At 38.8% G+C, this 27,724-nt stretch overlaps 1 protein-coding gene across 18 annotated transcripts in view; it reads left to right on the forward strand.

The window, feature by feature from the left end:
• APBB2 (amyloid beta precursor protein binding family B member 2) overlaps window positions 1-27,724 on the forward strand; it is a 166,993-nt gene that overhangs the window by 97,520 nt on the left and 41,749 nt on the right. For 12 of the 18 annotated variants that reach the window (XM_069014220.1, XM_069014215.1, XM_069014221.1 and 9 more), the window contains 6 exons: window positions 1,958-2,166; window positions 7,114-7,176; window positions 7,619-7,704; window positions 7,815-7,875; window positions 21,752-21,898; window positions 26,287-26,414. In XM_069014220.1, the coding sequence (XP_068870321.1) occupies window positions 1,958-2,166; window positions 7,114-7,176; window positions 7,619-7,704; window positions 7,815-7,875; window positions 21,752-21,898; window positions 26,287-26,414 (694 nt within the window). The remainder of the gene's footprint in view (window positions 1-1,957; window positions 2,167-7,113; window positions 7,177-7,618; window positions 7,705-7,814; window positions 7,876-21,751; window positions 21,899-26,286; window positions 26,415-27,724) is intronic. The other 6 variants (XM_069014223.1, XM_069014226.1, XM_069014227.1 and 3 more) reach the window with 3 other exon arrangements.

Genomic DNA, 27,724 nt, shown 5'->3' on the forward strand with positions numbered 1-27,724 from the left:
GAATGGGGTCATTCAAATTCAGAGGTAAATTATTTTGCCACCACTAATTCCACATTCAAATAGAGTAAAGCCACTTATGTCCTGTAGTAGGTCTGTGATGCCTCAAGTGCATTCATCTGTCTTGTTAGATTTTGTATGTTGATGCTTATTTTATTATCTGTCTTGGGCTGGTATCTCTCGTGATGCTGCGTTACCTTTGGCTTGCACACTTGGCTTGCACGAGGTGACTGCTGTCATCTGTTAGAACAGTCAGTGCACTAGGGAGGCTTTCCAGTTCATGCTAGTAGGAAACCACAGCCTGTGAAAAGGTTATCCCCACAGTCTCCCATTCTGCAGCATGGGCTGGGACACACGTACATTTTGGGTTTTTTTCAAGTAGGTTTGCATAGCAAACACGAGGCCTGGTGTTGCAGGATGAACACATGCCCTCCAGTGCTGTCCTGTTCAGCTGTGCTTATTAGATGGTCCGGGGCCAGTCCCTTTGCGTGAGGAGTACCCGCACACAGACATCAATCACAGTCGTTTTGTGTGGGAAATGCTGCTCTTTGAAATTCCTGAGCTATGGTAATTGAAAACAAATACAATTCCTTTTTTATTTCTCAGCATATGCAAGCATATTTTGGTGTATTTATTTTTGCTAATGGATACGTTTTCAAAATAAATTAGTATTACTCAGCTAGGTGGCATTTTCTTATCCGAGATATTTTACATTATTTCCTTCCAACTGTTTGCTCACATATGAGATAATTTCTTCTCTTTTAACTAATTGTTGCAGAAATGTTTTTGGTTTAAGTCTTTGGGTTAACAATTTTATTTCTGCTGTGAGTTTTGTCTGCTTTTACTTCAAAGTAATTCCTGTTTAGGCCTTTCTAGTACTGCATGTCATTGCAACAATAAATAACAGGACATTGGTTCTTCTGTGTCTTTGGTTGATTAGTTTGAAACTAGTAGTTTAATGCAACCATAGCATAACACTCTCCTGGCTGTATATTTGAGTAGCTGTGTATACATCCACATGTATGTATAACAAGGACAGAAGCTGTGCCTGAACTTTAAACTTAAACTGGACTTGCAGATGTTGCCACACATTGTGATGATTAGATATTTGATCACATTACTTCACATTAGATATTAGATATATGATAACATTGTGATGTTTAGATGTTTAATCACATTACTTCTTGCATGATGTGGCCAAATTGTGGAAAGTGTTTTGTGTTTATTTGCCTTTTATGTGGTTGAGAAGAGTGCAGTTGATTTATTCAGTTGGAAAACATGGTTGAAGATGAATAGGCTTTAAAACGTGTAAGACCTTGGAGTCAGGAACTACGTATTTGAATGCCATAGAGGCCACAACAGGGGACATTTAGAAGCAGGTGTTTAGAATATTTGTGAACTTCTGGAACTGGTTATGGGAATGTTTCTGATTTCAGATATTGCGCCATAGGTGAGGCTTTTTATTAAATTTGAGTTTAATGATATTGTCTAGCATTTCTTCTGCAGAACTTGCTTAGAATAGTCCTCAAGTGGTAAATCAGTAATTTAATAACTTCTTAAGTGGCTCTGGGGAAGAAATAGACTAGTTTGTATCTCAGAGTGTAAGAATTATTTTAAGTTGTCATGACATTTGTGTGTTTGTCTGTATGTGTGCACAAATATACGTAGCAGAAATGAGAGAGACTCAGAAAAAAGCAACCATGATAAAACACCTGGTAGAAGGCTTGAAGGATAAACTAACAAGGAACTTTTAATTTCAAAAAGGGCTTAAAGAGCAGCAGTATAACAACAGGTTATTCACCTGTTGTCCACTGTTGTGTTACACTGAGCCTCAATAATTTGGTATGTTTTTCTGGTGGTCATTTACACAGGAACTGTACCACAGCAATACCAGCTGTGCAGACCCATGGAAAAACGGTGTCTTTGTGTGATTTTTTTTTCTTTTTTCCCCTGTTCTCAGCAGATATATGGAGTGATCATTCATTTCAGACAGACCCAGACTTACCACCTGGTTGGAAAAAAATAAATGACATTGCTGGGATCTATTACTGGCACATACCAACAGGAACAACTCAATGGCAGCGCCCTGTGTCCATCCCAACAGATCTCCAGGGCTCACGAAAAGGATCTCTTGGTTCCATTACTCCATCTCCTACTCCAGAAACTGAGGTAACCTACTGTGTCTTCTTGTGGGCTACGTACTGTAAGGAAAATTGAAATAACTCTTTGAACTTGCAGGTTTAGCTGCTAGCTAAACTGGCCTGATATGTCCCAAAATGTAGCTACTTGTTGATAATACATCGTAAGTATCTATTCTCTATGTTCATTTTTAATGGCTGTGCCTGATCAAACACCCTAAACTTTGGATGTGTTAGATGACATCAACCATGTCTCAGATAAATTAGACAGGCAGTGCCTGATGAGTGTGAAACTTTGGTAGTTCTGTAGCAAACACTGAAGCATTGCTGTGTTATATGGATACAGGATACATAAAATTTTTGCACATGATAGCAGACTTTTGGCTGGACTCTGTTTGCATCTTCTTTCTTCTTGGTTCATTTGGTAGGAGTATCACAATAGACATATGAGCCTTCATTTGAGACACTAGTTCCTTTACAGGGTAGTTTCTATTGAATAAACATGAAGTGTTCTCAAGTGTAAGCCCCAGTACCAATGACTATCAGTGTTGCAGTCAGGTTTTAACTAGAAACAGAAAGACATACACTCTGTCCTCCACATGTGCTGAAAGAGCAGTACATGGTATTGCCTTTTAAGATAGTGCTTTCAGGCACAGTCCTAGGGTTTGTTTGGTGTCATGTTAGTAGAAAAATAAAACCAATTGTTATAAAGAAGAGTATGCTTCAAAAAATACAATCACTTTGTTTTAGTAGGCTGGGAAGACTTCTATGGAATTAAATACTAATATAAAATAAGGTTGGTTTTAAATTATTTTTATACTGAATTTTCAGAAAAATGTCCACAGCTCTGTCGGGGGAAGTCTTTGTACTGGCTCTGAGTTTTGGATCAGGCAGTCTTTAGGGGTTTAGATTTTTGGTTTTTAATTCATTTAGAGAGAACATTTTTTCTGTTCTTGATTTTGTTCATGTATGCACCAAACTAACTTACAGTTAAGAGGAGTTAAGGACATTCAAGTGTGTATTACCATCTTGACCCTGAAACTTTTGTCCTGTATAGGCTTCAATATGTACAATCTTGTTCATTATTTTAGAAAGGTTGTTCCCACATGTTCGTAAATGCTACTCATAAGGTCTGCAAACTTGACCACATTTCAGTTGTGGTTTACATCAGTCAAGCTCTCATACTGTGCACCAGGCATGCTGCAAGTAATTTCTGAGAGGATTCATGGAGAAAGAACTGTAACTGCTACCATTCTGGTAGAAAACAAGAAAAAAAATCAGAAATGCTGAATGTAAAGTGCTGCACATGCTTCTAGGATAAATTCCTGTAATGTACATGTGAAGGATATAACTTTACCATTATTACTTTTCTTACTCTAGAATGTAGAGAATGGGGTTTTTATTAGTTATAGATGGTTATATAGAAGTTATAGATGGTTTTCACATAAACACAGAAATCAGTATGGTTGGTAAACTGCAGAGGAAAAATGGTGTATTTTCATTTGAAATATTTTTCTACTTCTGTTTAAAATGTCTTTACAATTAATATTTCAGACCTGCTGTTAATGTATTAGGTGTATTTTTAACCTTTCACGATTCTGTTTGCTTTAAATGAAATACAGTTTGTGTTTATAAATAATAATCATTAATTCTCAGCAGCATTAGAGTACAAAATGCATGAAGTACAATAACATAGATTTTAATGCAGTATAGGTGTATTAAGCAAGACATACATGTATGTGAGTACATAGTAGGCTCATCTAAGTTTTGATGTGGCAGTTCTAATTCAGCAAGGAATTTGTTCCAGCAAAGATTTATGCATGACGTTTCTATGGCAGCACCAAGACCATATAGTGTGCTGTAAAGGGTGATACAGAAAATAAGCACATCCCCAAAATTCGTATTAGTACGATAGCATGTAGTTATTTTAGTTGGAGGTATAGGCAAAAGCATTTGCTTTTTGTAGGTTTCTGCAGTCATTGATAAGCATCTTACAGTTATTGAAGCAGTACTGGCTTTTTGACTCAGTGGTTATTAAGATAGCATTCCAGTACAGTACCAGCACACTTACATTACTGGAGTTCAAAACAGGAGCATGAATTGGGCTCAGGATTTTGTCCACTTCCAAATACTGAAACAGCTACAATGAACAGGCATAGCTGGAGTTATAGTGGGAACTGTTAGGAAAAGCCTTGCATTTCTCGAAACCACAGATGCCAAGCTTTATTAAAAGGAACTGAATGAAGAAGAATCCTTTGTGATTCAGCTGGTTCTGAGCAGAACCCCAGTGCAGAGCAGCAGTAAGAGAGAAATGTCATAGTGTGTGTTTAAGAGATAGGGGTAGATAATGAAATAATTTTGACAGTGTCAGCTATCATGAATTTTTGGTTTTTAGTCTCTCTGCAATTGGTATGTGCCAGCACTGTATCATCTCCAAGTCGCTGGCAGGCAATACTTGTTTCAATTCCTGTTCACTGCTCTGCTGCATACTCAAGTGCTCCTCCTTTCCCTCCCTGGGAAAGAGTAATATGGGTGTCTGTGATAAGGTCAATCTGACACTTCACAGAAGATTTGGAATTCAGCCTAGAATAGGGACTCCCAAATGCCTTTATCCCAGCACTACCATGGGCAGTGTCACTTGTGGTGAAGAGCTTCTCCCTCCAAGCTGGACCCATGTGTGAGCTGTGTACTGCTGCTTCACTCATTGCTTGAAGCCTGTGCTTAAAGATAGTGTGTTTTGAGAGGGCTGGTTCAGCTCATTCTCCCATGCTGGATTTGTATTGCTTCATTCTGAAAAGGCTGGGGGATATATAGGTTTTAGGCAGATGAAATAGTATAATGTAAGATTGAGGACTGGCATGGGTAGCATTTCATATCTGAACCAGCAGCTTCCATGAGTCCATAAAAATACTTTATCAAAGTCATATTTGTCTGTGAAGAATCATGTGCCAGTCTTGAAATGAGTTTATTTGGGCTCTTTCAGGTTTTGAGTTTGTCAAACAAACATTTAGAAACACCTTTTTTCCCCCCCAGAGTAAAACCTTTTTACCCTTTGTCTTGTTTCCTCCTTTTTTTCTTTTCTTAATTTTATTTTATTGTGTCCCTGTCTCTTAAATGATATAATATACAGAAACTTTGCTTCGTTTGGTAGAATGTGGCTCACAGCTGAGGGCAGTCAACAAAGAACAGATCAAGTCAGCCATTTTTATGTTGTAGCTTACCCTGGATATTTAGCATAAAGAAAAACATTTACTACTGTTGAACAGAGAATTTTAAAAAATGGGTAGGGAGGAATGATGCTGTAATGCATAGAAATGGCAAAAAGTGTTTTAAAAAGGAAAATAATGTGAAAATGTCATACTTTTACACATGCTGCAAGGCAATTTTTCTTTCACAAGATAATCAGTCAATTTCAATCCAAAGCAATTATGGGTTAAGCATTATGCGAAAATCCTGCTGATTTAACAAAAATGCTAATAAATGCTAAATATGAATAACCTGTAACATTCCTTCCCTTCCTCCCCCTCAAAAGCATGAAAATGTATTTTGGTTTTGCACAGCTGTTTAAATTTGACTTAGTTTTAGATCAGTCCTCTCTTGTGTGTTGTCAAATTACTTCCTTTTTGAATCCTTGTCTTTTGTAACATTCTCTTCCAAATTTTAGAAATTTTGCTGCCTCTCCCACTTCCCTGTGCAGAGAAAAAGCTGTAGTGTTTAAGTTTCAATAAGACCTTCTTTAAGATCATAGCAGAATTTGGTGATGGTAGTTGTGTCTTCTTATAGCCTAACTCATCCCAGGCCTTGATCACCTCTAGAAGTTCTTCTGTATAACCACTAGCAGCTAACAATTAAAGAGAAGGAGCTTGGTAGGAAAAGGTAACAACTCAATTAATTCAAAGGCATGTTAGGAAAGGGTTACTCCTGGGAGGTGCTTCTCACAAAATAATTGCTCCAGTGGGGATATATTGAGAATGCTTCCAGGGTGAGAAGTCCACCCTGCAGATGAATGCATTGGGCCGTATTAGTGGGTACCACTTCACCTTGGGGTGAGCTGGACTGCCCAGCAGAGCTCATCTTGAAAGGGGAATTAATTTCAGGAATTCTTGACTTGGTGAAGCTATAAAGAGGTCTCCCAGCAATCAAATCTCCTGGCTTTTGTTGAGGACAGTGGGAATTCTTTCCTGGTGAGACAGAGGAGAGACGTACTCCAGCATCAGTTGTTCCTCTCAAGCTTTACGGAAAAGCCTGAACCTCAGGTTGCTTAGTGCTAAACACAATGCTGCTTGCTTGATTGTACCAGTGGACACCTCTGAAAATTTTTGAGAAACTTGAATGGAAAATGAGAGGGTGGGTGCTTTGTTTGGTTTGGGGTTGTTTTTTAAAAAAGCTGCTAGATTTCAAAACTACTTTTTCAGCAAGAAATCTCTGCACTCCTTACTAATTCTCCTTCCCTTCCTTGCCCTTTTCTTGTGCTTTCTCTCTAGAAATATTTGATTTTTACCTTGTATGTATCTTATCCTTGTATATATTTTTTGTGTTTCAGTATTTCTAGTTCCAGTACTGTTAGGGTCTTTTAACAAAAGTACCATTAGGAAATCCTAATGTTTCCCCTTAATTGCTGTTTATCAAAGACTGTAGCAGCTGTGGCCAACATTCATATTCAGATTCATTTTGCTTGCTTTTAAGATCATAATTAAAGAGTAATTTCATTGTCTGTTCCTAATTTATATTAACTTTCCTTGTTTCAATCATTTGTTTTGGTAAGTAACTGTTAGAGGCATGTCTTCTCTCTCCTTTCCTCCAAATGCCATGTTATAGAGGAGTAAATAGTTGAAGTTTGAGGTGATCTGTTCCCTAACCCATCCTGTAAATATCAATGCTAACAACAGTGTCTTGTGTTTTTTTTTCTTTTTCTTTTTTTCTTTTTTTTTTTTTTTTATCAATGTGCTTCTTCCTGTGTGAATAATTATGTGTCTAGAAACAGCCATGGAGTGATTTTGCTGTACTGAATGGGGGAAAGATTAATAGTGACATTTGGAAGGCAAGTATATTGTCAGATTTTAGAACCTTTACTACTATTACCCTTGTTTTTTGCATGGCAGTGGCTGTTTTTTCCCCTTTTATTTTTCCATGAATGTCATTCATACATAGGCCGAAGTGACTGGGGGTACTGCTAGGGATGTCTAGCTCACAAACATGTTGCCTTTTCTGATCTTCCCACTTGGAATGGATTCAATCTAAACTAGCAGAGCGACTGCCATGATGTAACAAATAAGATGCCTGCACTGAATGAAATGCAGCTTGAGAAAAAAAAAAAAAAATATATATATATGCATGCCTCTTTTCAACTTCAGCCAGAAACACTATCGCTTCTTTGCAGGGAGGATTTAATTTCCCTTTGAAATAAGAATTAACATGATGGTGTACTTAATACTATTATAATAGTATTAAAACTATACTAATAGCACTGCCTCTGTCTCTAGGACCTGCATGCAGCCACTGTGAACCCAGACCCAAGTCTGAAAGAGTTTGAAGGAGCAACATTACGCTATGCCTCTTTGAAGCTCAGGTACAATGACTTCACAAGTCTCGGTGGAATGACCAGCTCTGTTTTGTGTTGTGCTGTAATTTTCATATGATTTTAAGACTGATTTTGTCCTTTTTTTTTTTATGTCACAGAAATGGTCCACAATCTGATGATGATGATTCTTGTAGCATCAACAGTGATCCAGAAGCCAAGGTCTGTATGAAGATCCACAACAGTATAACAATTAAAAATCTAGCAGTTTTAAGCATAAACTTGCAGTGTGCAGAATGTCTCCTTGAAATTAAGTGTACCCCTCCTCTTGACCCAATGGGTATTGACCATGCAAGACTAATTCCATCAAAGGAAGTTGCAGATTTAAAGCTTCATTCAGTTGGGTGAGGAAAGTGTGACTTATTTTAAAATCACATAAGCCAGGAAATTGGATTTTAGAGCTCAAGATTCTACTGTCCAACTGTAATAACTGTCTTCTTGCACAACTGACTGTCTGTGTGAGAGAGGGCTCTGTTTTTTATTATGCCTGGATGGCTTCTGGGGGCATTCAGTGACAGAATTTGCTCTTTATTTCAAGTTTTTCCCTTTTTAAAGTACTCTTCCTTTTTTATGTGTCTACTTCAGCTCACAGCTACTAACATGTACGTTACAATTTAGAACAAGAAATTTCATGTTTTAGAAGAGAGAATGCAACCTATTTGGAGAATGCAGTTCATAGGGAAAAATTAAACCATTATGTGATGAAGCACCATAATAAAATCAAAGCTTTTACTGTTGTAATCCAAGAGTTTTGAGGAGAAAGAAACAGCAGAAAGTTTTGAATGCTTGCATATCTATCTCCAGATTTGTCTTCTTGATAGTTTTGCCTTGTGCTTGCATCCATTATTAAGGGTGTATATGAATCTTTATAATTGGAAATCCAAGTAATTTAAATAAGTGTTTTGGCTGTGCCATACAGCTGCAGCAGCTGACAGGATCAGAAACTACTTATTTCCAGGAACAATTATGTGTGTAAGAGAGTTGATAATTTTAATAGCATTAATGATACATTTTAAGAGAGAAAACAGACTGATCAGGGCACTTAATTTTCTTTGTCATCTTGATTATTTGGCTTGTGATATTTGAATCAGATGTAAATAGTTGTACTTTGCTTGGCCTGCTGGTAGTTTCAAAGCAAGGGTTTCAGCTGTGTTCATTACAGTGACAAGCACTAAATTCTGAGCACAGTAAATGGAGTTGAAAGAGTAAGGAGCATTAGGTTCCAGTCCTGAGAACGACAGAGGTGTTCCTTTCATGATGAACCTTATAGTATGGAAGGCTTTGTAGGGAGGCAGTATTTTGATATGTCTATGACTTTACCAGGTGATTTGCACTGAGTATTTTTTGAGTCCTTCCGGCATGGAGGACCATGGCAGTAGTTCTGTGGACAAACAATTTGTGTAATTATCTCCCTTCCTTGTCTCATTTGCTGTTTAAACTTCAGTGTTCATGGAACAGGTGCCTATCTGGTGTGTGTGAAATGTCTATCACAACTAGTCCTGTTTTTCCAGTTCAGGCAAAACTATGCTGATAAGGCTTAAATGGGTAACCACAACTGAGCACTAAAACATTCACAGAAGTGATTGAGAGGAGCAAGACAAGAAATAGATGAGAAACTAGACATGTTTTTGACTTTTTAAAAATTGCTTGAGTCAAAGCACCTTACCTGATTTCTGCCCAGTGCAGATGCTGTGCAGGGGCAGGAATAACCACATGTGAGGTCCTGCAGGTGAAGCTCAGCAGTGCTGATGTTGATATGCAGCAGGAGAGGCTGGGGGCAGAGCTGTTCACTGCATCTGCCTCTGCCCCAAGTATGGCCATATGTCACAGGAATGGGAAGTGGTCCAGAAACAGCAGGGATAATCTTCACCTGTGGAAAATGCTCTGGGATCTTTATTTCTCACATGGATGGGAAGGAGTTGGGCTAGGTGGACTCCTTGCTAGTCCATTTTACCCCAAATATTGAGAGACTGAAGGAAGTTTGATAGGATTTGAAACTGATGACTTGGAAAAATCAGATATTTTTAGCCCTTTAGGCTCTCCCCTGCCATATTATGTGCCTTAACTATCTTTGATTGAAGCTTGCTTTTCTGTGGCAGCAAGCCCTGATATTTTTTCTTCATTTCATCGTAAGAGGAGGAAGCTTTCTTTAACTCATTAAACTATCTATTGGAAGAATTTGGTAAAATGAACTTTTTTAGAGGTATTTTAGAGATTTTAAACCTATTTATGACATTGGCCAGTGCATTTGTGGAAGAAAACAGCTTCTCTATGGCACGTTCAATGCTGTATTTCAGCAAAGGGAACCGTGCCACCTTGTGGAAAGCTGTAGTAGTTGTCTTCCTGAGTGTCAAGTTCTGCAAAGATTGAAGCACTGCAAAAATGCCTGTTTTGGTAAAAGCATGTAATATAATTCATGTAATTTTTCTAAGAAAAGTGACTTATTCAGCAAGACATTTAAGCATTCATAATTGTCAGTAAAGAACAAATGTTTCGCTATGTATCGTGTGCTGAAGATGCAGTTCATAGTTTCATATCTGTGGTGTCTCGGTCAGGTTGTCTGCAGAAGGTCATAAAGGAGAAATGGAAAGAGGAGAGTTATTACATCCAGCTTCTTGATTTCAGCAATTTATTTTGGTAGAAATTTCTTGAAGAGAAGGCTCATTGCGCTTGATGAGGATCCTAATTCTGCATGTGAAACATGCACAACTAGAAATGAGTTTTGAATTGGTGCTTCCCAGGAGACAGATCGTAACCTTCCTGGTTAATTTATAGAGCAATGTGTGCCTTCCTAATTGAGTTTCAAGGAAGGCAAAAGATGCTTTTACCAGTCCCAGACTGTAAATTCTTCTGAGTTGTCTTTTTTTTCATTGTTATAAAATACAACATCCCTATGTAAAAACATAGGAAGGTGCTAAATTTTTTCCTTATGGCCATACATAGAAATGGAATCTCCTGGGAAACCTGTCATTGTCCCTAGGAATGGATGGAAAATGGAAAGCCCACATGACTCATTTTCTCTAAAACCTTTTCCAGACTGGCCTGTTTGGCCAGACATTTGGACATGCCTTTATTCTCTCCTTTTTTCTTCAAGCGTGGATTTTCAAATTCCCTGTCCGCATTAGTCTGCTCAGCAAAGCTTCACTTTTCCAGCCTCCTCACCATTTTAGAGTAGTTTCAGCTATATAGAATTATCTAAGAATGGGCAGAATGTATTTATTAAACCTGTGGAAGTATTAGGCATTTACTCCAAAAGACTGTTTTCTACTTTAGAAACCAGTAAATGCTCTGGATCTCAACGGAAGAGAATGAGACTATTTCCGAGAGAGAGCATCAGGAGATGCTCATAACAGATATTTATATTTAGTGATTCACCTGTAGGTGAATGAAAACACAGCTGGGGACATGGAAAGTGAGTTGGTGATGAATTCTTATGGATTAGCTAGGCTTTAGAGTTTAGCCAGTTGGCCTTTGGCAACTTGACTTGTGGCTGTTGTGAAAGTGGCCTGTAAATAGCACTATCAAAACAATTTTACAAAATACTATGTGCTCCCAAAGATTTAATATCCTTATCTGGGCTGCTTTTCTTACTATGGAAGCAGGTATATGTGTTTTGGAGGCATTGTATAGTTGCTTCCTTCTGGTCTTTTCCAGAAGCAAATACCCTGCCTAGACATAGGACCAGCATGTATCCTTGGGGCTGGACATGAATCTGGTTTCTGATCCAAGAGAAGACTTAACCTGAGAGGAGCTTTTGCCATGTCCAGCAATCCCAAGAAAGGATTTGTTTCACTGAAAAGAAGTACATAATCTTTTCATACAATCAGAGTAGCTTCTAAAATTCTTGGTGCCAGCAGGGAGTATTCAGCATTTCCCAGCAGTCCACCTCAGGCTGCATTACAGTCTTCTCATGAACTCGTGAAATGCTGCAGAAAGCCTCAATTCAATTAATTTCAATTAATTAAATTTGAGGAGTTTATTCCATCTTAAGTCTCTTTACAAAAGTAGATTAAATCTAAAAGAGAAATAGGGTATACTCAACAGTTTTTCTGCCAAAATTGTATTTTGGCTTGGGTTTTGGACTAGGATTTTGTTTCTTTCAAAACAATCTTTTGTTTTCATTCCCTATGAAATAGCACTAGAAAAAATCTTGTACCCATTCCTTTACTCTTACAAGGGAACCACAATATATAATCCCATGTATCAATTTCAAGTTTCTGTTTTTTGTGGGGGGTTCATCTGCCTTGACTAGTCTTACTGACCAACTGATTCAGGTGTAATCCGCCATTCCACCTTTGCAGCTCCTGAGTAGCAATGCTGAGTGATGGGGATGGCTGTTTCTAAAGTGGTTTGTTGTTTCTGAATTTGGCTGTTTGCTATTAGCAGCATGAAGGCACCCTCCCATCTATAGATATGATGCAGGTAAATGATGCTTAAAAATGGTCCGCTTCAAAAGCAGATTTAGAAATAGCCAACTAAAGCACTAAAATATATATCCTTAATGATTTTTTTTTTAATCGTTTTTTTTCATGTTGCTCATTAGACCTTTCAGACAATGTGTTTGCTTGTTCTTTATCTCTGTGAATGATGTTATTATTGACATCTGTTGTGTCATTAGGTAAAAAATGCTAATGTCAGGATGTGATGTACATCATAATACAGATTTCCATCTAGAGGATATTTGCTTCCACCGTGTTCCTAAATGGAGTCTTGTTTAATCAAATATGAAAATGAGTTCAGGGCAGAGGAGGATGTAGCATTTTCCCAAATCTCATGGATTTACTTTATAAGGGCATACAGAGTTACAGTATGTTTTTTTTGTTGTATTATATGTAAAATATAAATATCTGGGATAATGTAGCTTAATTTCTCAAGCCATTCAAGATTATAATTGAGATCCTCCAAAATATTACATGTCTTTCACTCCTAGGAATCCCATATATCTCTGGGATCTAATTAGCTGTGAACCTAACATGCAGGATCAGGACATGAGTGCCTAAACAGTAGGAGGGATGTAGAGGAGAGTTTTTACTTATAGTCTTCCTTAGAAAAACACATCGCAAAGCTATTCCTCATGTGAAAGAGAATGGAAAATGCTTGAAAATTTACCATTAGTTTCCAAGTTTGTAATGCAAGAATTACATCTTGAGTTTGGAGGCATTATCAGGATTTGCTTTATTAAGATACACTGTACAAAATGTACAGCGTATGGGCTGTGAGATTTCTGCAGGATTGGGAAAGAGAAGATAAAACATAGGAACACCTCTGTTTCAAGTCAAAACAGAGTATCTTCATGGCCTGTAAAGGTCCAGTATTGACAGTGGCTTTGTCTGCCACAGGTGTGTTGACCAGAATTATTGTTGGGGTAGTAAGACAGATGCCAAGTAAATTACAGGAGGTTGAATGATGCAGATGGGAGCTGTGTGGGTCATGCTTTGCCCTTGGAACAATTCCTACCTTTGCCATGAACGCCAGGTTTTGTCAGCAGTTTAGGTGCCTGCCAGTAACCACTGTCCTTGTGGGGAGGCAGCTTCCCTGGTTGCTTTGCCTGGCTCAGTCAGGTGAGGCAGCACTGGAGGCAGCCTTGCCTCTGAAATGGCAACTGTGGAACACCCAATGCACTGCTGCGGCCTCTGAGGCATGGGACCCCATTTCCAAAGGGAAACAGTGCTCTTAAAATTGTAGCTTCTCTACCAGGAAGTGCTGGCTGTGTTTGAGAAAACATGAATATACCTATTTTAATTCTTTTTTTTAATGATGCTGTTTCTTCCAGTGGTGGCAGTTGCTATTGCTTCACTAGGTCAAAGTGCCAGTGTCATCTTCAGTACTTTTCTCATGGAAGTGCCCAGTCCAGTTTTTCTTGGCTGGAGTCTGTGTACAGCATCTTGCTGTACACAGACATTTAATAAACTGTGGTGGTTCAGTAGAATACAAAAAAACCCCAGGCTGCTGCTCTAAACAATTTTTTTTTATTATAAGAATCTTCACTTTTTAATATTTTAATGTTGCTTATTTTTTATAGTTTTTAATCACAATTTCTTCACTGTTTTATGGTGCAACACAGTAAACTTTTTGTGGTCCAGCAGTACTTTGTGTGTAATTGATGAAGGAACCCTCAGGAATGGACAGAAACTGGGAGAAGCAGCAGTTCATCATACTCATGTGCCACAGGCAAAAAGTTTCTGTGGCTGTTCTGCAGACCAATGGATTCTGTCAGCAAGCAACTCCCAGTTTAGCACAGCCTGGGCTGATATTGCTGGCAGACCTCCCACCAGCAGAGGTCTGGTCTGCTGTCAGCTCACCAGCATCGCTGCTAACACAGTGCAGAGGTAACCACAGCTTGCAACTCGTCATATTCCCCGCTTGAGACTGACCATTCCACCTCTAAAACAATCTATGTAGCTTCTGTCAGCTTCAGCTTTAGATTGGCCTGTTGATTGTGAATTGCTTCTTGAATCTCTGTTCATCGTATTGTTACAAAATGAACTCACAGATATTTTTGTATTTCTCTTCAATTATTTACATTAGTTTGCCAGTGTAGGGCAGCTCAGTGAAATAGCTTGTTCTAGTTTGAAATGTTACAGTGCTTACCGTTTCATGGCATAGATTTTCAATGGAAAAAGGTATTTATTTGTATGTATATGTATATATAAGTATGTATATTTATTTATGTTATATATTGCACATGCACATTTTGAAACCAGTGTGATACAAATTTGGTGAGTTACTTGTCCATTGTGGACTTGCTGAAAGGTACATTTATGGAGGAAGTTCTTTTAAAAATCAATTAAAATGGATCATTGTGTTGAATGACAGAGAAATATTTAGATAGCTCTAGCCAGCGTGTATATTTATTTTTAGTTCTGCTTCTAAATTTCATTTTAAAAAATGAGAAGTTTTCCTTGTCAAAATTTTCTGCATTTCATCCAAGAGAAAAGGGATAATATTTATCTCTTAAGAGATGTAAAAGCATGAGATGTGCCATACATCATAGTGCCATGTTGCACAGTTATGCATTATTCCATGTGCTTGAAGATGCTGACTCCATGGTGCTTCCATCTCCTCCAAGGAGACAGTGCGACAGTAAATGGGTCCTCAAATGTGGGAGGTCCACCTGGGCTTAAGATTTCTGGACTATGGATTTGTGCTTATTTGAGTCTTTTTTGAAAAGTGGGACTTGATCAATAGTGATTTAACTTCATTGACTTTGGGTCCTGTTGTAAACATAACTTCTGCAGAAATCAAATTACTTGTAGTAATGTTGCTTCTAAAGAGACATAACATTCTGACTTTAGTGAAGCTGGAAGGTTTTTCTCCAGTGATTCAGTAAGGTCAAGGGTTCACTTAAAGGTTGGGATCTCTTCAGAGGTTTTGTTTGTTTGTGGGTTTTCATGGGTTTTTTTAAAATTTGGATGTCATGCATATTCCCTTTGAAATTATGCACATAATACTAAGTAAAGTACTGCTGTTGGCATTAGAACCACTTATATCTGTCAGCCCAAAGAAGAGCCTACAGGGGGAAAATACAGCACTTAAGGTTAAAGTTAACAAGTGCAGAGCATTAGTTTTAAAAAAAAACGAATGCACACATTGTTTATGCTCTGTAAACTCCTGCAGGGCTTGTCTCTACTGACAAAGCATATGTGTGTGTCTGTTGGGGTCATGTTCGTGTGCTGCAGAATAGTGAAATCTGCTTGAGTTATCCTAACAGTTCAGTTACTCTGCAAGATAGACTCGAATTTGAACATCATTTACTAGCTTTTAGTGAAAAATATGGCTGCCTGTTCTTAAATGGGGAAGCCCAAACCACCCTCAGCTCAAAGCAGTTTATAAACCCATCCCTTTAGGATCTGAAGTCAAGGTATCTGTAAAGCATCTACAGTGAAAACCTGTTCTTGCTGAGAAGACTGGAGAAAAGAATAAGGTGATTTTAATTTCTTCTTCAGAAAGGGTGTTAGTAGAGAATAGTGTTCATTCTGTTTTTAGCTCAAATGACTAGATTTTCACTTGATTCAGAAACACAAGAATGAAATTGGGATTTTAAAAAATCTTGGACCAGCACAATGTTACTGCAACGTTTTCTTGCCTTGATAGAGCAGATTTGACCTCTGGCTGTAGGCTGGGGGAACCACTGAGACAGAAGTATTAGGCTCAAAACAAGAGAGGGACTTTTGTCATCCTACATATTGAAGTCTGAAAGTCTGGATGAAATGAGACTGTAGTGACTTGGAGAATGAGTAAAGGACTGTGAGAGCAGAAAATTTAATATTGACCTCCTCTAAAGAAGTAATTTATTATAAATGTTATTTTACAGTATTTGTAAAGCCCATATATTTAATTCTATGGAAGTTTAGTTTATAATAATCTGCCTGAAATAGCATTTATTAGTGATTTCTGAATTCTGTTGTGACCTGAATATTTCTGTGCTTATTTTTTTATTTCATGTGTATTTTCAGTAATTTAAGTAATACAAGATGAACTGCAACAGGAAGCTGGAAATGTTGAAAAGTCTTATTAGTATGTTTTTGATTATGCATTTTGAATTCTTTGTAGCTAAGAACTTTTATGTGACATCTGTCAGTATTTCTTTGAGACAGTAGATGCACTGCAGTCTCTTTGTGTCAATTAAATGAAAGTGCTTGTTCATTAATTGCCTGAGTTCTTTCTATTCTCTTGTTAGTCTATCTTTGGTCTTCTCCAATATTTTCATCTGGAATCAATGTAATCTTTCTTGCTATGTAGCAGACAAATATACTGGAACATACTTCTTCCTCATTGCCTTCTCAGAATAGAAAGATAATATGTTATGATACTCAATCTTCCAAAGCATAAAATAATGCACTAGGTTGTTTTATTTTCACACCATCAAAGAAAATGCAAGTGAAATTTCAAAGATTTGGCTGCATAATAAATGGTTAATTATGTGACCTACATGCTGTGTCTCGGGCACAAACCTGCTCAGTGGTCTGTGATAAAAGGCCTTATTAAATATTGTAGTGATTTACGTATGTCTGCAGGCAGATATAACCTTTAAAAAGGAAAAATATAAAAGGAAACAAAGGGAAACTGCTCAAAACCAAGTCCCAAGTCCTGTGGGCTTGGAAGTAGAGAAGAAATAAGTAGCACGGATTTAAAGCATCAAGGCAAACATACTCTTAATGAAGATGTGTTCATAGTGGCTGCCAACAGCTGTGCAATATGAAAAGCAGTCTCTCCGTGGTCCTGTAATGTACATTAGTTTGTTGTTCTCAAACTGATGTTCTAATTAATTTTCAGCCTATAGTGGGATCTTTTCTACCCATGCCTTTATGATCCATCCAGTTTCCAATACTACCCTGCCATCAGTCATGTGCACTCGATCTCTTGTCCTCTTTCTAGCAGGGGATTGTATTGGCTTTGTTTTTCTCAATTATTTTATTTTTATTCTCTTTAATGCTACATGCTTAGCACTGCATGAGACAACAGCTAGAGTGTGCATTTGCTTATGGGTAGAACTTCATCGCAGTTCTGTGTCCCTGCCAAAGCTCCTTCCAGGGTTCCTCTTGGAAAAGCTGCTGCAGAGCAGAACCCTGCCCTGTGGTGAAGGGTTTGTAATGCCACAGAGCAGAAGTGTGCTCCATGGTTTGTTCATTTCTTCAGTCCTAAAGTTCCCCAGCTTTAAGCAATGTTTTGGATCAGAACTGCACTGCAAGAGAGGTTTACAGCTCTATACAGAGTTCAGATGATAGCATTTATGAGTTTGGTTCTTAGGTTACAGGTCATTAACCCTGAAACATTAATTGGATTTGCAACTACATGAACATAGGTTCCCCAGAACTGTAAAACCAAGCAGCGATACTTGTGTTTTCATTTTTGTTGACCTGTCTTTTCATGGAGTAGTGTGGTGAGTAGTGTGATAAGGTGGATTTTTTTCCTCTGTGCAATTTCTTTGCACAATGTCCTGTATAGCCAGGCAGGAAATGTGAAGTCTCTAGTCAAGATAAAAATACAAGATTATTGACATACCATGGTTTATGTGACATTTTTTCATTCATTTCTCTCAGCCATGAAGTGTTTGTGATAGTATCTTTGATCTTCCTGGTCCCCAACAGCAGCGTTCCAAACACAGTATACAATTCCTAAGTATCTTTCATCCTGCTGTATTTATCAACTTCTTTTGTTTTTCTTCAAACCTCTTTTATTTTGCCAGCTCTTGAAAAGAGTCTGGGGGCAAGCAGATAGCCTGACCAGGCACAGAAACCTTCTCTAAGAGAGAAAATAAATTAGGCAGACTACCATAAGCCAAAAGTTGGCATTGGGATTACTTTGAAATTATGACAGGCCAATAATTATTAATTGCCACTAATTGTCTGCGAGCCTCAAGTAGAGGTGCTTAAGAAACTGGCATTACTAGGAACGATTGTTTTACTGAGCTGATAGACTCTCAATGAAGAAGAGCTACACTCTGTTTTTTAGCTTGGCTTGGTTTGCCTCTAGGTGTTAGTTCCAGAAGAAAAGAGAGTGCATTAGCAAAGCTCTTTCAGGTCAAAGGAAGTACTTTGTCTCTTGGCTTGTCAGTATCACTGGTGGGAGGCAGAGAACCATGATGCTGTGTTAATGTGTTAAAGTACTAAACAATTCTGCTGTCACACCTAACTCAGCCAGCCATGGTCTAAAAATTAGGTCATATCTGACTGGAGACACTAGGTGGTTGGTTTCTGCTGGGTTTTGTGCTCATTTGTTTTAAAGAGACCTCTAAGTCAAATAATGAAGGAGAAAAAAAGCAACCAACAATAAAACATGAAGTGGATCTCTTATAATCCAGCTGCTGGCAATATGCAGAGAAGACAGACGTGCAGGCATGCATGCTCAGACTTCTACCTCTCCCACTCCACAGGTGTGTGTTTATATAGTTCTCTTTTACTGATACTGAGTGGACCCTGGTGTGTGTCACATGTTACTGGGTGCTCCTGTTTTCTAGTTATGAAAATCTATGTGAAGGTCAGCCACGACTGCTGAGTCACATCAGCATATGTATTCAATTAACCACAAAATACGAAGTTTTTTGGGCTTTAGGTGTATTTTGAGCAAAAGAAAGTTACTTTTATATGTATACTCAGGTACATGCATTCCCTTGTGAGTAGCATGTTGAGTCTTTTTAGGGTTTGTTGAGAGGTAGGGTTTGTTGAGAGGTTTTTGTTTGCAGCGAGTCTTTGGGAAATTGGTTTGTTTTCATGAAGTTGTTCTGAAGCATTTTGTTTGGGTTATGGTAAGGGCTTCTTGTGAAATACACAAACAAAAGCTTGTCAGGTGCCAGAAGCCAGGGACTTTCTCATGTCTACCTCGCTTGAAAGCACCAAGAGGGAATAGAAGCAGGGAAGGAAGCCAGGTCCTTCGCATGGAGGGCAGTATGTGGGGTAAACAAGAGTTGCATTCTGTATTGTTAGGACAGTGAGCTGAATAAATACAGTGGATGCTGCCACTGGAGCAATTGAAACATAGAATTAAAAAAGGCCAGGAAAAAAATAGCAAAACAGTTCACCATCTTTACTAATAAGAGATTTACCTGCTGTCAAGTTGAACTGATAGTCTTTCATAATTTTTTGGCCTTCTTAAGATACACTCTGTTCAGTGCAAGGGCTGTATAGGTTGGATGGGCCTCTGAGCAATCTGGTCTGGTGAAAGGTGTCCCTGCCCACAGCATGGGATTGGAACTAGATAATCTTTTAGGTCTGTTCCAACCCAAAGCATTCTGTGATTCTGTATTTATCCTTAAGTTCAGAGAGCAGCTAACAAATTGTAGATGTGGTTGAGATGTGAAGAGCAATGAGGAAACAGTATGCTTATTGTATATATTTAGTTCTTCACTAATGTTTCTCTCTGCTAGTATTCTGCTATTCAATTTAATATTTAAATACTTGTAAAAAAACCCCTTTCTTCTGGTAAGAAAAAATGAGTATTTTTAAAGCTTGCAAAGATAAATATTTAATACCCCAGTGGGTATAGCAGCACTTTTAGCAAGATTCATGAGTATCTGGTGTGCCTGAAACAATTCTGCAATCTTATGATTAGACCACCTTACTAATTGCTAAAAAATGATTTTTTTAGTATCTTGTGTAGCCCTGAAGTGAAGAGCACCCCTGAGTATTGACCCCTCCTTTGTGTCCTCTTTCACCTTCTCCTTCATGGCCCTTTAGAATTGAAAGTCAGCACTTTCGTGGGTTTCCAGCAGAGCTGGGTCAGGAAGCAGCAGCGTGGGAGAATTTGCATGTTGATTCCCATGTCTGCAAAGCAAAAAAAAAGAAAAAAAATCCACAAAAAAGCTGGAGGCATGAAAGGCTTTAATTTTTTTACCTACACTCACTGAAGAGTTTTACATAATTGCAGAGTGTATTTGCTGTCTGATACCTGAGATGAGATGCATCACTAGTGACTCATGGGTGGGTACCAGAGGTACAGAAGGCAGTTTCTTAGGCTGGGTTTCCTACTTGGCAAAGTGAGCCTGGATGAGTGCATTGTGCAAACTGAAAGAAGGCTGAAGGAGAAGTTTTAAAGGGAGGGAGAAACTCATTAATCTTTTTATCCACTGGTGAATTTTATTCATCCCTTAGTTTGCCAACGTTGACATATCATGCATATTTAAAATACCTTGGTGTTTTGGGGTAGGGTTTTTTTGAGGACAGTTGTTCCCAAGTGGCACACCAGTGATGGTGTGTGAGCTTGATCAACTCACTGATTTCACAGCAGGTTTTAGAGGGTGGCAAATGAATTCAGCTTTTGAACTCTGAAGCTGATTTATTTACTGCATCTTAAGAAGAAGGATTGGTAACTCCAGCATGGACCTGCTATTGCAGCTGCTGGGCTCTGTGCCCATGTGGCAGTGTGCTGCTGGAGGCAGCAGGGCTCCCAGCAGTCCCCGGCGCTGCCTTCCTTCCTGCAGCTCCCAGGATCATTGTCTGCTTTCCCGGGCTCCTGCAGGATGCTGCCGCCAGCAGAGAAAGCTGTGTGGCACAAGGCAGCAGCGCTGAACCACGAGTGTTGGTCTCCTGCTGCTGAACCTTAGGGGACCATCTTAAGCACTGGGTGTGTCTGGTCAGGAGGTACAGCAGAAAGCCTGCTGTGCCCACTGCTGGCGGTGCACCCGCACTTGAGAGTGGGACACCTGTAACGTGCTCTGGAAGAAGTCTTGTCTTGTAGCCAAACTCCTATTGACTTAGTGTGATGTCTGTATTTCTCCCACCATAAAGCCTGAGAGCAAATGAGCAGGTTTTGGTGTTTTTTCGGAATTAACACTTTTTTGTCTCTGCCTTAGAAGATGTAGGGTAGAGATGGCGACATTCAATTTCTTCCATTTTGTTTTGTTTGCAAAAAGTACCATATGTGCAAAATAATGTTGCCTTGGCTTGTTCTGCCAACTGAGTGCTCTGGTTGGCTAAACATCTTCCTGCTAAAAAATGTATAATTAGAGAGTTTTTATGTTAAGGGTAATTTTAAATTTCTTCTAGAAGAAGTCTACTTTCCTCTTATGATAGCTTATCTTTTTCTTAGCTTTGAATTAGTTATTGTTTGCTACCTTAGGTAAACTTACTATAGAAGTGATTGCTATAATCCACAAAAAAAATGTAATTTTCTGGTTAAGAGCCAGACAGTGGGTATCTCACAAGAGACATAATCCAGTTTTCTTCCTGTTCAATTAGAGCTCTAGATCCTAGCTAAAATTTCAATTCTACTCAATAGTTCTCTGCTTTTTCCTTTTTTTTTTTGTATTTGTGTGTCCTAATATTTACTGCTGCCTTGTTTCCTCCTTTATCTTAACAGAAGTATTTTATTGAAAGGCATTACTGTTACCTCCACAGATACCTTTCATGGCAATTCATGCATTCTTCTTTGTTCCTTTCAATGTTTTCACTGTGCCATTCACAAATTATATTTTTATTTACTTATCTTTGAGCATAAACCCATCTACAAGACCTTAAATTTTTTCCTGTTCTAGATGGAGACCTTTAACCGTAACTACCGGTTGCTGTTGTCTGACAGATACCTTTTGGTTTCTTTATAGTGCTTCGCTGTGCGATCTCTGGGCTGGGTAGAAATGGCAGAAGAAGATCTGGCTCCTGGAAAGAGCAGTGTTGCTGTGAACAATTGCATCAGACAACTCTCTTACTGTAAAAATGACATCAGAGACACTGTTGGCATTTGGGGAGAGGTAAGAACAGAGTGAACTTCTCCTCCTCTTGGAACATCCCTCTTGCATCATAAAACATCCCAAAGGAACAATTCTGTGGACAAATATGTCCATGTTCTGTGTTTGGGATTTCACTACCTCAGCCTGGCACTGCCCAATATATGAAAGGGTTCAGGGAAAATGTTGACATTTTTGTTCCAAACTGCTCAGGACAGCAGATGCCACAAAGATCTCGCTTTCATGTTACATCTGTGCTAGTACACACCTGTGCAATGGCAGTGCTGGGGACACACAAACCAAACTGTTGAAATTCAGTATAAGTCGTCCTCCTGACCAGAGATTTGGATGTGAAGCTTTGTAACCACATTTTGAAAGGTTTTGCAATGACAAAGGGCTTTAAGGAAACCCACACTGGCATGGCTTGTTTCCATTTCATGGTTCTGAAATGTATGAGAAGATTGGAACTGAGGGACAGATGGTTTATCTTCGGATGATTATTTTATCAGTGTTTCAGAAGGAAATTAATTACATATCATCAATCTGTCTGTTGGCTCCTCTCCAATAACTCTTGAATCTGTGCACCAGTGTCATGCAGTTTTGAAGGATGCCAGATTCCCACACACTGAGGGAAAAAGAAAGAGCCCATCTTTCCTCTTTTTGGTTTGCTGAAGGGTCAGTGTGCCTTCATCGACTGAACCACAGTTGCTCTGTGCTTCTTTCTGAGTTGGCAGCAAAGAGAGGATAACACTGTGGGAACTTGGGGAAAACTGAAGGGAGCTTTAGGTTTTGTGGTGTGGAAAATAGGTGAGCTGGGGACAGATGATGAAGAAGTGGAAGATGTTGAGGGGTCCGAAGTGAAAAGGTAGGATGTACAGAGGGCATAGGAGACAAAACCACAGTAAAACATCTTTGTTATTTGATTGTTCATGGAAAAACTTAAACTTCTGCCAAATCTTATTTTCTACCTCTCTCCTGAGGTATTTTCAGAAGGGTTACAATAATGTGGGTTTGCCACACAAGATCTGAATACAAAAGTGACAAAAGAGTGAATGGTGTAATTTTCCCTTGTGTGATCTAAGAGAAATGGCGCTGTCAAACAAAAAAGAAATCAAAAGAAAGACTTGTCTACATTTCAGTATAAATTTCAGGAAAAATAACATTCAGTCTCTCAAATTATTGTTGCAGTCTGTGGCTTGAGTTCACTGTCTTGGATATGACTGCAGCCATGTCTTGGATATGACCGCAGCCATGCCGAGACTCTACGGCAGAGCAACTTGGAGAAAGTGCCCTTAAAAATTAAAATTATGTTTAAAGGAATGCATTTATAGTGTTCTATCTATTTGAAATAACTTCAGAAGGGGTTATATGTGAGAAATATATATTGTACATATAAATGAACAGAGTAATTTTGTTTTCCTTTCTTTCTTACACCTGGGAACAGTTTTGTTTAGATAATATGGCTAGACAAGCAATTAGATATGTGTAAGTCTTGGACTTTGGACTTACCGCTGACCCAAGGAGAAGAAAAACCCCAATATCTTTACATGTGTGTAATTTCATCCATTTTTCAGATGGCAGCACTTTGATCAACTTGAAATATATTGTTTAGTTTGAGCTCATATGCTTTGTTTTGTTTTAAGAGATAATGTTCACATTTTTTTCTATTTCTCTATGTCAATCCCCTTGTTCTTTGTTGGAAACCCTTGCAGTTTTTCAAGCCAAGCTGGTGAAAAGTTTTGGTCCTCTTGAATGGATGTTTAAATTAAGAATGCTATTCATTAAAAAAAAAAAGGCAGCCTGACAAAACAATAGAGACACTGTGCTTGAATAGGCAGCTCCTGAAGTAAACTGTCTTCCTGATTCTAGAGGAGCTCATTACATCCAGCCATATTTTCCTGACTGCAATGTAAGGCTTCAAGAATGATTAGAAGAGGCATGTTTTAGAGAGGAATCTGAAAAAATTGTACTCCACCATGACATATCAGATGGAGCAATTATAGCAGGAATCTATTATGAAGCTAGATGACTGCACGTAGGGGTTTTAAGATTGCCTGAAGATTTACTTTAGCTAGAATGTAACAAAAGTGAAATTGGGGTTAGGAGTAGCCCCAAGTTTTCATGGTTTAAAAAACTGCAGAACAAACCACAGAAAACTCCCACACCCTGGGTAAAATCCTGACCCTGAAGAAGCTTTGTTAGTGAATTTCATGTGGGATTTCATGCCCTTTGCTCCAAAAGAAATTACCTATAAATTTTGAACTGTTCTGTAAAATCTAAAAACAAAAATGCTACTCATCTGTTTGTGTTGCTCTTTTGCCATGAGTTACATTTCTGTACATTACAATACCACTTACATGAAAAAGATATGTTCTTGCCATTGACCTATATACAGCAGCCTCTAACACTTCCAGAAAAACTGCTGGGATTGAGCCTCTCTTTCCTTTATGCACTTTCCCTGCATGGCTCTTCCTCTTCCTCATTTCAAACCATCAGATCTCTGCAGCTCTTCAGCAGTCTGAGACATTAAAGCCCATGTTCAAGCTCCCAGTCTGTCTAAATAATTTTTTTTAGACCTATGCAGCGTTTTCATCTCTAAAATAGCTTTTGTATAATAAGGCAAGAAAATTTAGCAAAATATATTGCTTCTGGCTGCGGACAAGTGATCCCCCTGAGCATTGCAAGGATAATTTCCTGTGACTTATGTTGCTTATCTGCCCGTTCTCCAATTTTTTTCCAGCTAATTTGGATTCAGTTTCATTGCTCTAATCCCAGTGTATTTTGCATGATGAACAGATTTTACCTTCCTGTAATAATTTCCTTCTGGAACAAATATATAAGTAGAAAATGGGCCCAGAAAGCAATTTTTGTGACACTTGGTTTCATTCTTCACACAATTTGTTTACTGCTTCTGACCTCCAAGCAAATTTCTCCCTCTTTTTCTTTATGATGTTTCTTTTTCTGTCTGCCACTAACAGCTTAGTGCTGCTGGTTTGCCCCATTTTTTTTTTTTTGCATGACTATCACAGCTACATCTGTTTCTGCTTCTCCAGGAGCAGCCTATATATCCAGCCTGGCATCTTGGCCACAGTTGTGCTTTTTCCATCAGGCAAAATATGCTTGTGTTGGCTTTGCACATACCAGGTGTTGCCTATCTCTCCTACATCCCTCTTGGTACTTGCACTGCCAGCTCTGTGTCACAGCTTCACTTTGAATCCGTTAGGAGACCTGGGGTTGGGAGGGGAGATGAGCAGTGCCTGCCCCTTGCTGCCTTGCCTGCAAACAGTGGCAGAAAGCCTTGACAGAGTGACATGAATGTATTTCTCACACAGACACAAAATTAGACATCATTAAGACTTGAGCCACTGTAACCAAATGGGAAGAGGGTTTCTGTATCACTGAGGTGAAGAAAAAGGTCAGTTTTGAAACATTAGTCAGTAGGGATTCAGACCCTGTCCATTCTTTCTGTTCATTTGTAGATTCTGGCACAAGAGAGGAAACAAATTACTCTATATTTAGCTGATAGCTTCCACCTTCTGATTGGCAGGAGCTTGCCTTACTGCTCAGCAATAGTTCCAGGATCATTTCTGTGGGATCTCGCGGTCTGCAGAGTATATATACAGCCTCCAAAAAGAGGGATATTACATGTGATAGAAGAGGCAGCAGACCTATTGCAAATGCTATCAAGAAGAGGAAGATGAGCATTTGTGAATTAGCATCAAAAGGAAAATTGTCTATAAATTCATTTCCTATAAGAGAAAAAAGCATTATCCTTGTTCTTCCATGCCAAAAGAACCGGGGAGAAGTCCTGCCTCCAGGATTCTACAGTCACTAGCAGAATTCACATTCAGGTCTTAGTGCTGGGTTTTCCCCTTTAATCTTTCTTCAAAGAGTATTCCATAAATTCTTTGACATGTACAAATTCCTGTCTGTTCCCATAATCCATTGGTTAAATTTTATGGAAACAAAACACTTTGAAGGCAGGAACCGTGCCTCAAAAGCACAGGTTTTAGTATATATTACTAATGTATACATTTAGTATACATTACATATATTATTATATATAAGCTTTTAGTAGTAAGACAGACCATGACTTCTCATGTATTTGGAAGAATTTACTGAAAAAAAGATAAACACATAATTTGTTGAGTAACTCAGTAGTTTGGGTCTGAATGAGTTGCATTTAAAAGACATCAAAGATTTTTGTGATTGGGATTGTTTAAAAATATAGCAGCACGATAACATCTTAGATCTTTTTCATACCAGAAGTATATGAACTTTTTTCTTTGGCTCTTGGAACAAACCAAAACTTTGAGTAAAGATGAAGCTGAACAGCACAGATGTAACACCTTGAGCCCAGCCAGTTTGAGAGGGTGATGTCCTGTGTAATTGTACTTTGTGTGGAATTGCAGGGCAAAGACATGTACCTTATACTGGAAAATGACATGCTGAACCTGATTGATCCCATGGACCGCACAGTTCTGCACTCGCAGCCCATCGTGAGCATCAGAGTCTGGGGCGTGGGGCGTGACAACGGTCGGTGAGTGTTTGCTCTCCTTGTCTGTCTTGACTTGGTGCTATTTCAGTCTGCTAATACACAGTACACATAATTCTGTCCCAGGGGCCACGAGAAAGTGGGTAAATTCTTTTTCTTGCTGGTGTTACTTTTTAAACTCTCTGCTTTTTGTAGTGTATCACTTACATGCTGTTTTGTTAAACCTGCATTGAACAAGCCTTTCAGGTTAATTCAGTCAGGTGCATAAAACTGCAGGTGTAACATTGATTTGTTTCAGATGTATGTAGTACTTCTTGGTATAAAAGCATGTTTTCAAATATGTCTCATAGTATGTTTCTCCTGGCTATGTGAAAGCATGCCTTCCTGCTGGTCCAAGTTAAATGTACTGCCAATGCTCTGAATGTGTGCATGTGTTTCTACCTTCTTGAGATATTTGATATGAAGGAGAAAAAAGTTGGATTGAGGGAAAAGTAATGGGTTTAAGCCATTACTATTACTTCTAGTTCTTGATGTAAGAAAATCCCCAAGGGTGTTGTAGAAAACTAAGGTTTGTCCCTGAAATGTGCCTGCCTGGGAGCTGAAGTTTTTCCTTGTGGTAGGGAGCAACCAGGAGTGTGTGCTAAAGGCCTTCCTGCCCTGGAAGCAGTCTTTCTTTAGGTTTCCTTCCTGACTGATCTTTTGGTAGAGTTCTTGCTTCTCATGTAATGTTGCTGTGGAAACAGGGTTGTGAAAGTGACTTATTTGGAACAGGACAGTGAGCTGTCTCCCTGTCTGAATGAGCATTTTGATGTACCAAAAACATTGCCATTCACATCAAGTAAGTCCAGGATCTTAGTACCCATCCTGGATAGTAAGGATTGAGTAACACTAGTAAGCTTTTTCTTTTTGTGTCCATGTTTGATAATGGTCAGGTAAGTCCTGCCTGACTGATACTGGCTGTGATGGAGTAACCACATCAGTGGACAAGGGAAGGGTTGCAGATGTCATTTATCTGGACTTCTAAAAGGCCTTTGACACACTCCCCCACTACATTCTTCTTTCTAAATTGGAGAGAGATGGATTTGATGAGTGGACTGTTAGATGGATATGAAAGCGGTTGGATAGTTCCAGAGGGTAGTGGTCAATTGTTCAGAGTCTCAAGGGACATCGGTGTCAAGTGGTGGCCCTCAGGGGGTCTGTATTGGGACCAGTGTTATTTAATATCTTCATTATGACATAGGTGAAGGTAACAAACACACCATCAGCAAATTTGCTGATGACACCACGTTGAGTGGTGCAGTTGGCGCTCCTGAAGGATGAGATGCCATCCAAAGGGACCTAGACAGGCTCAAGAA

The sequence above is a fragment of the Aphelocoma coerulescens genome, chromosome 4 (genome assembly GCF_041296385.1).
Source record: "Aphelocoma coerulescens isolate FSJ_1873_10779 chromosome 4, UR_Acoe_1.0, whole genome shotgun sequence".
Taxonomy (NCBI): Eukaryota; Metazoa; Chordata; class Aves; order Passeriformes; family Corvidae; genus Aphelocoma; species Aphelocoma coerulescens.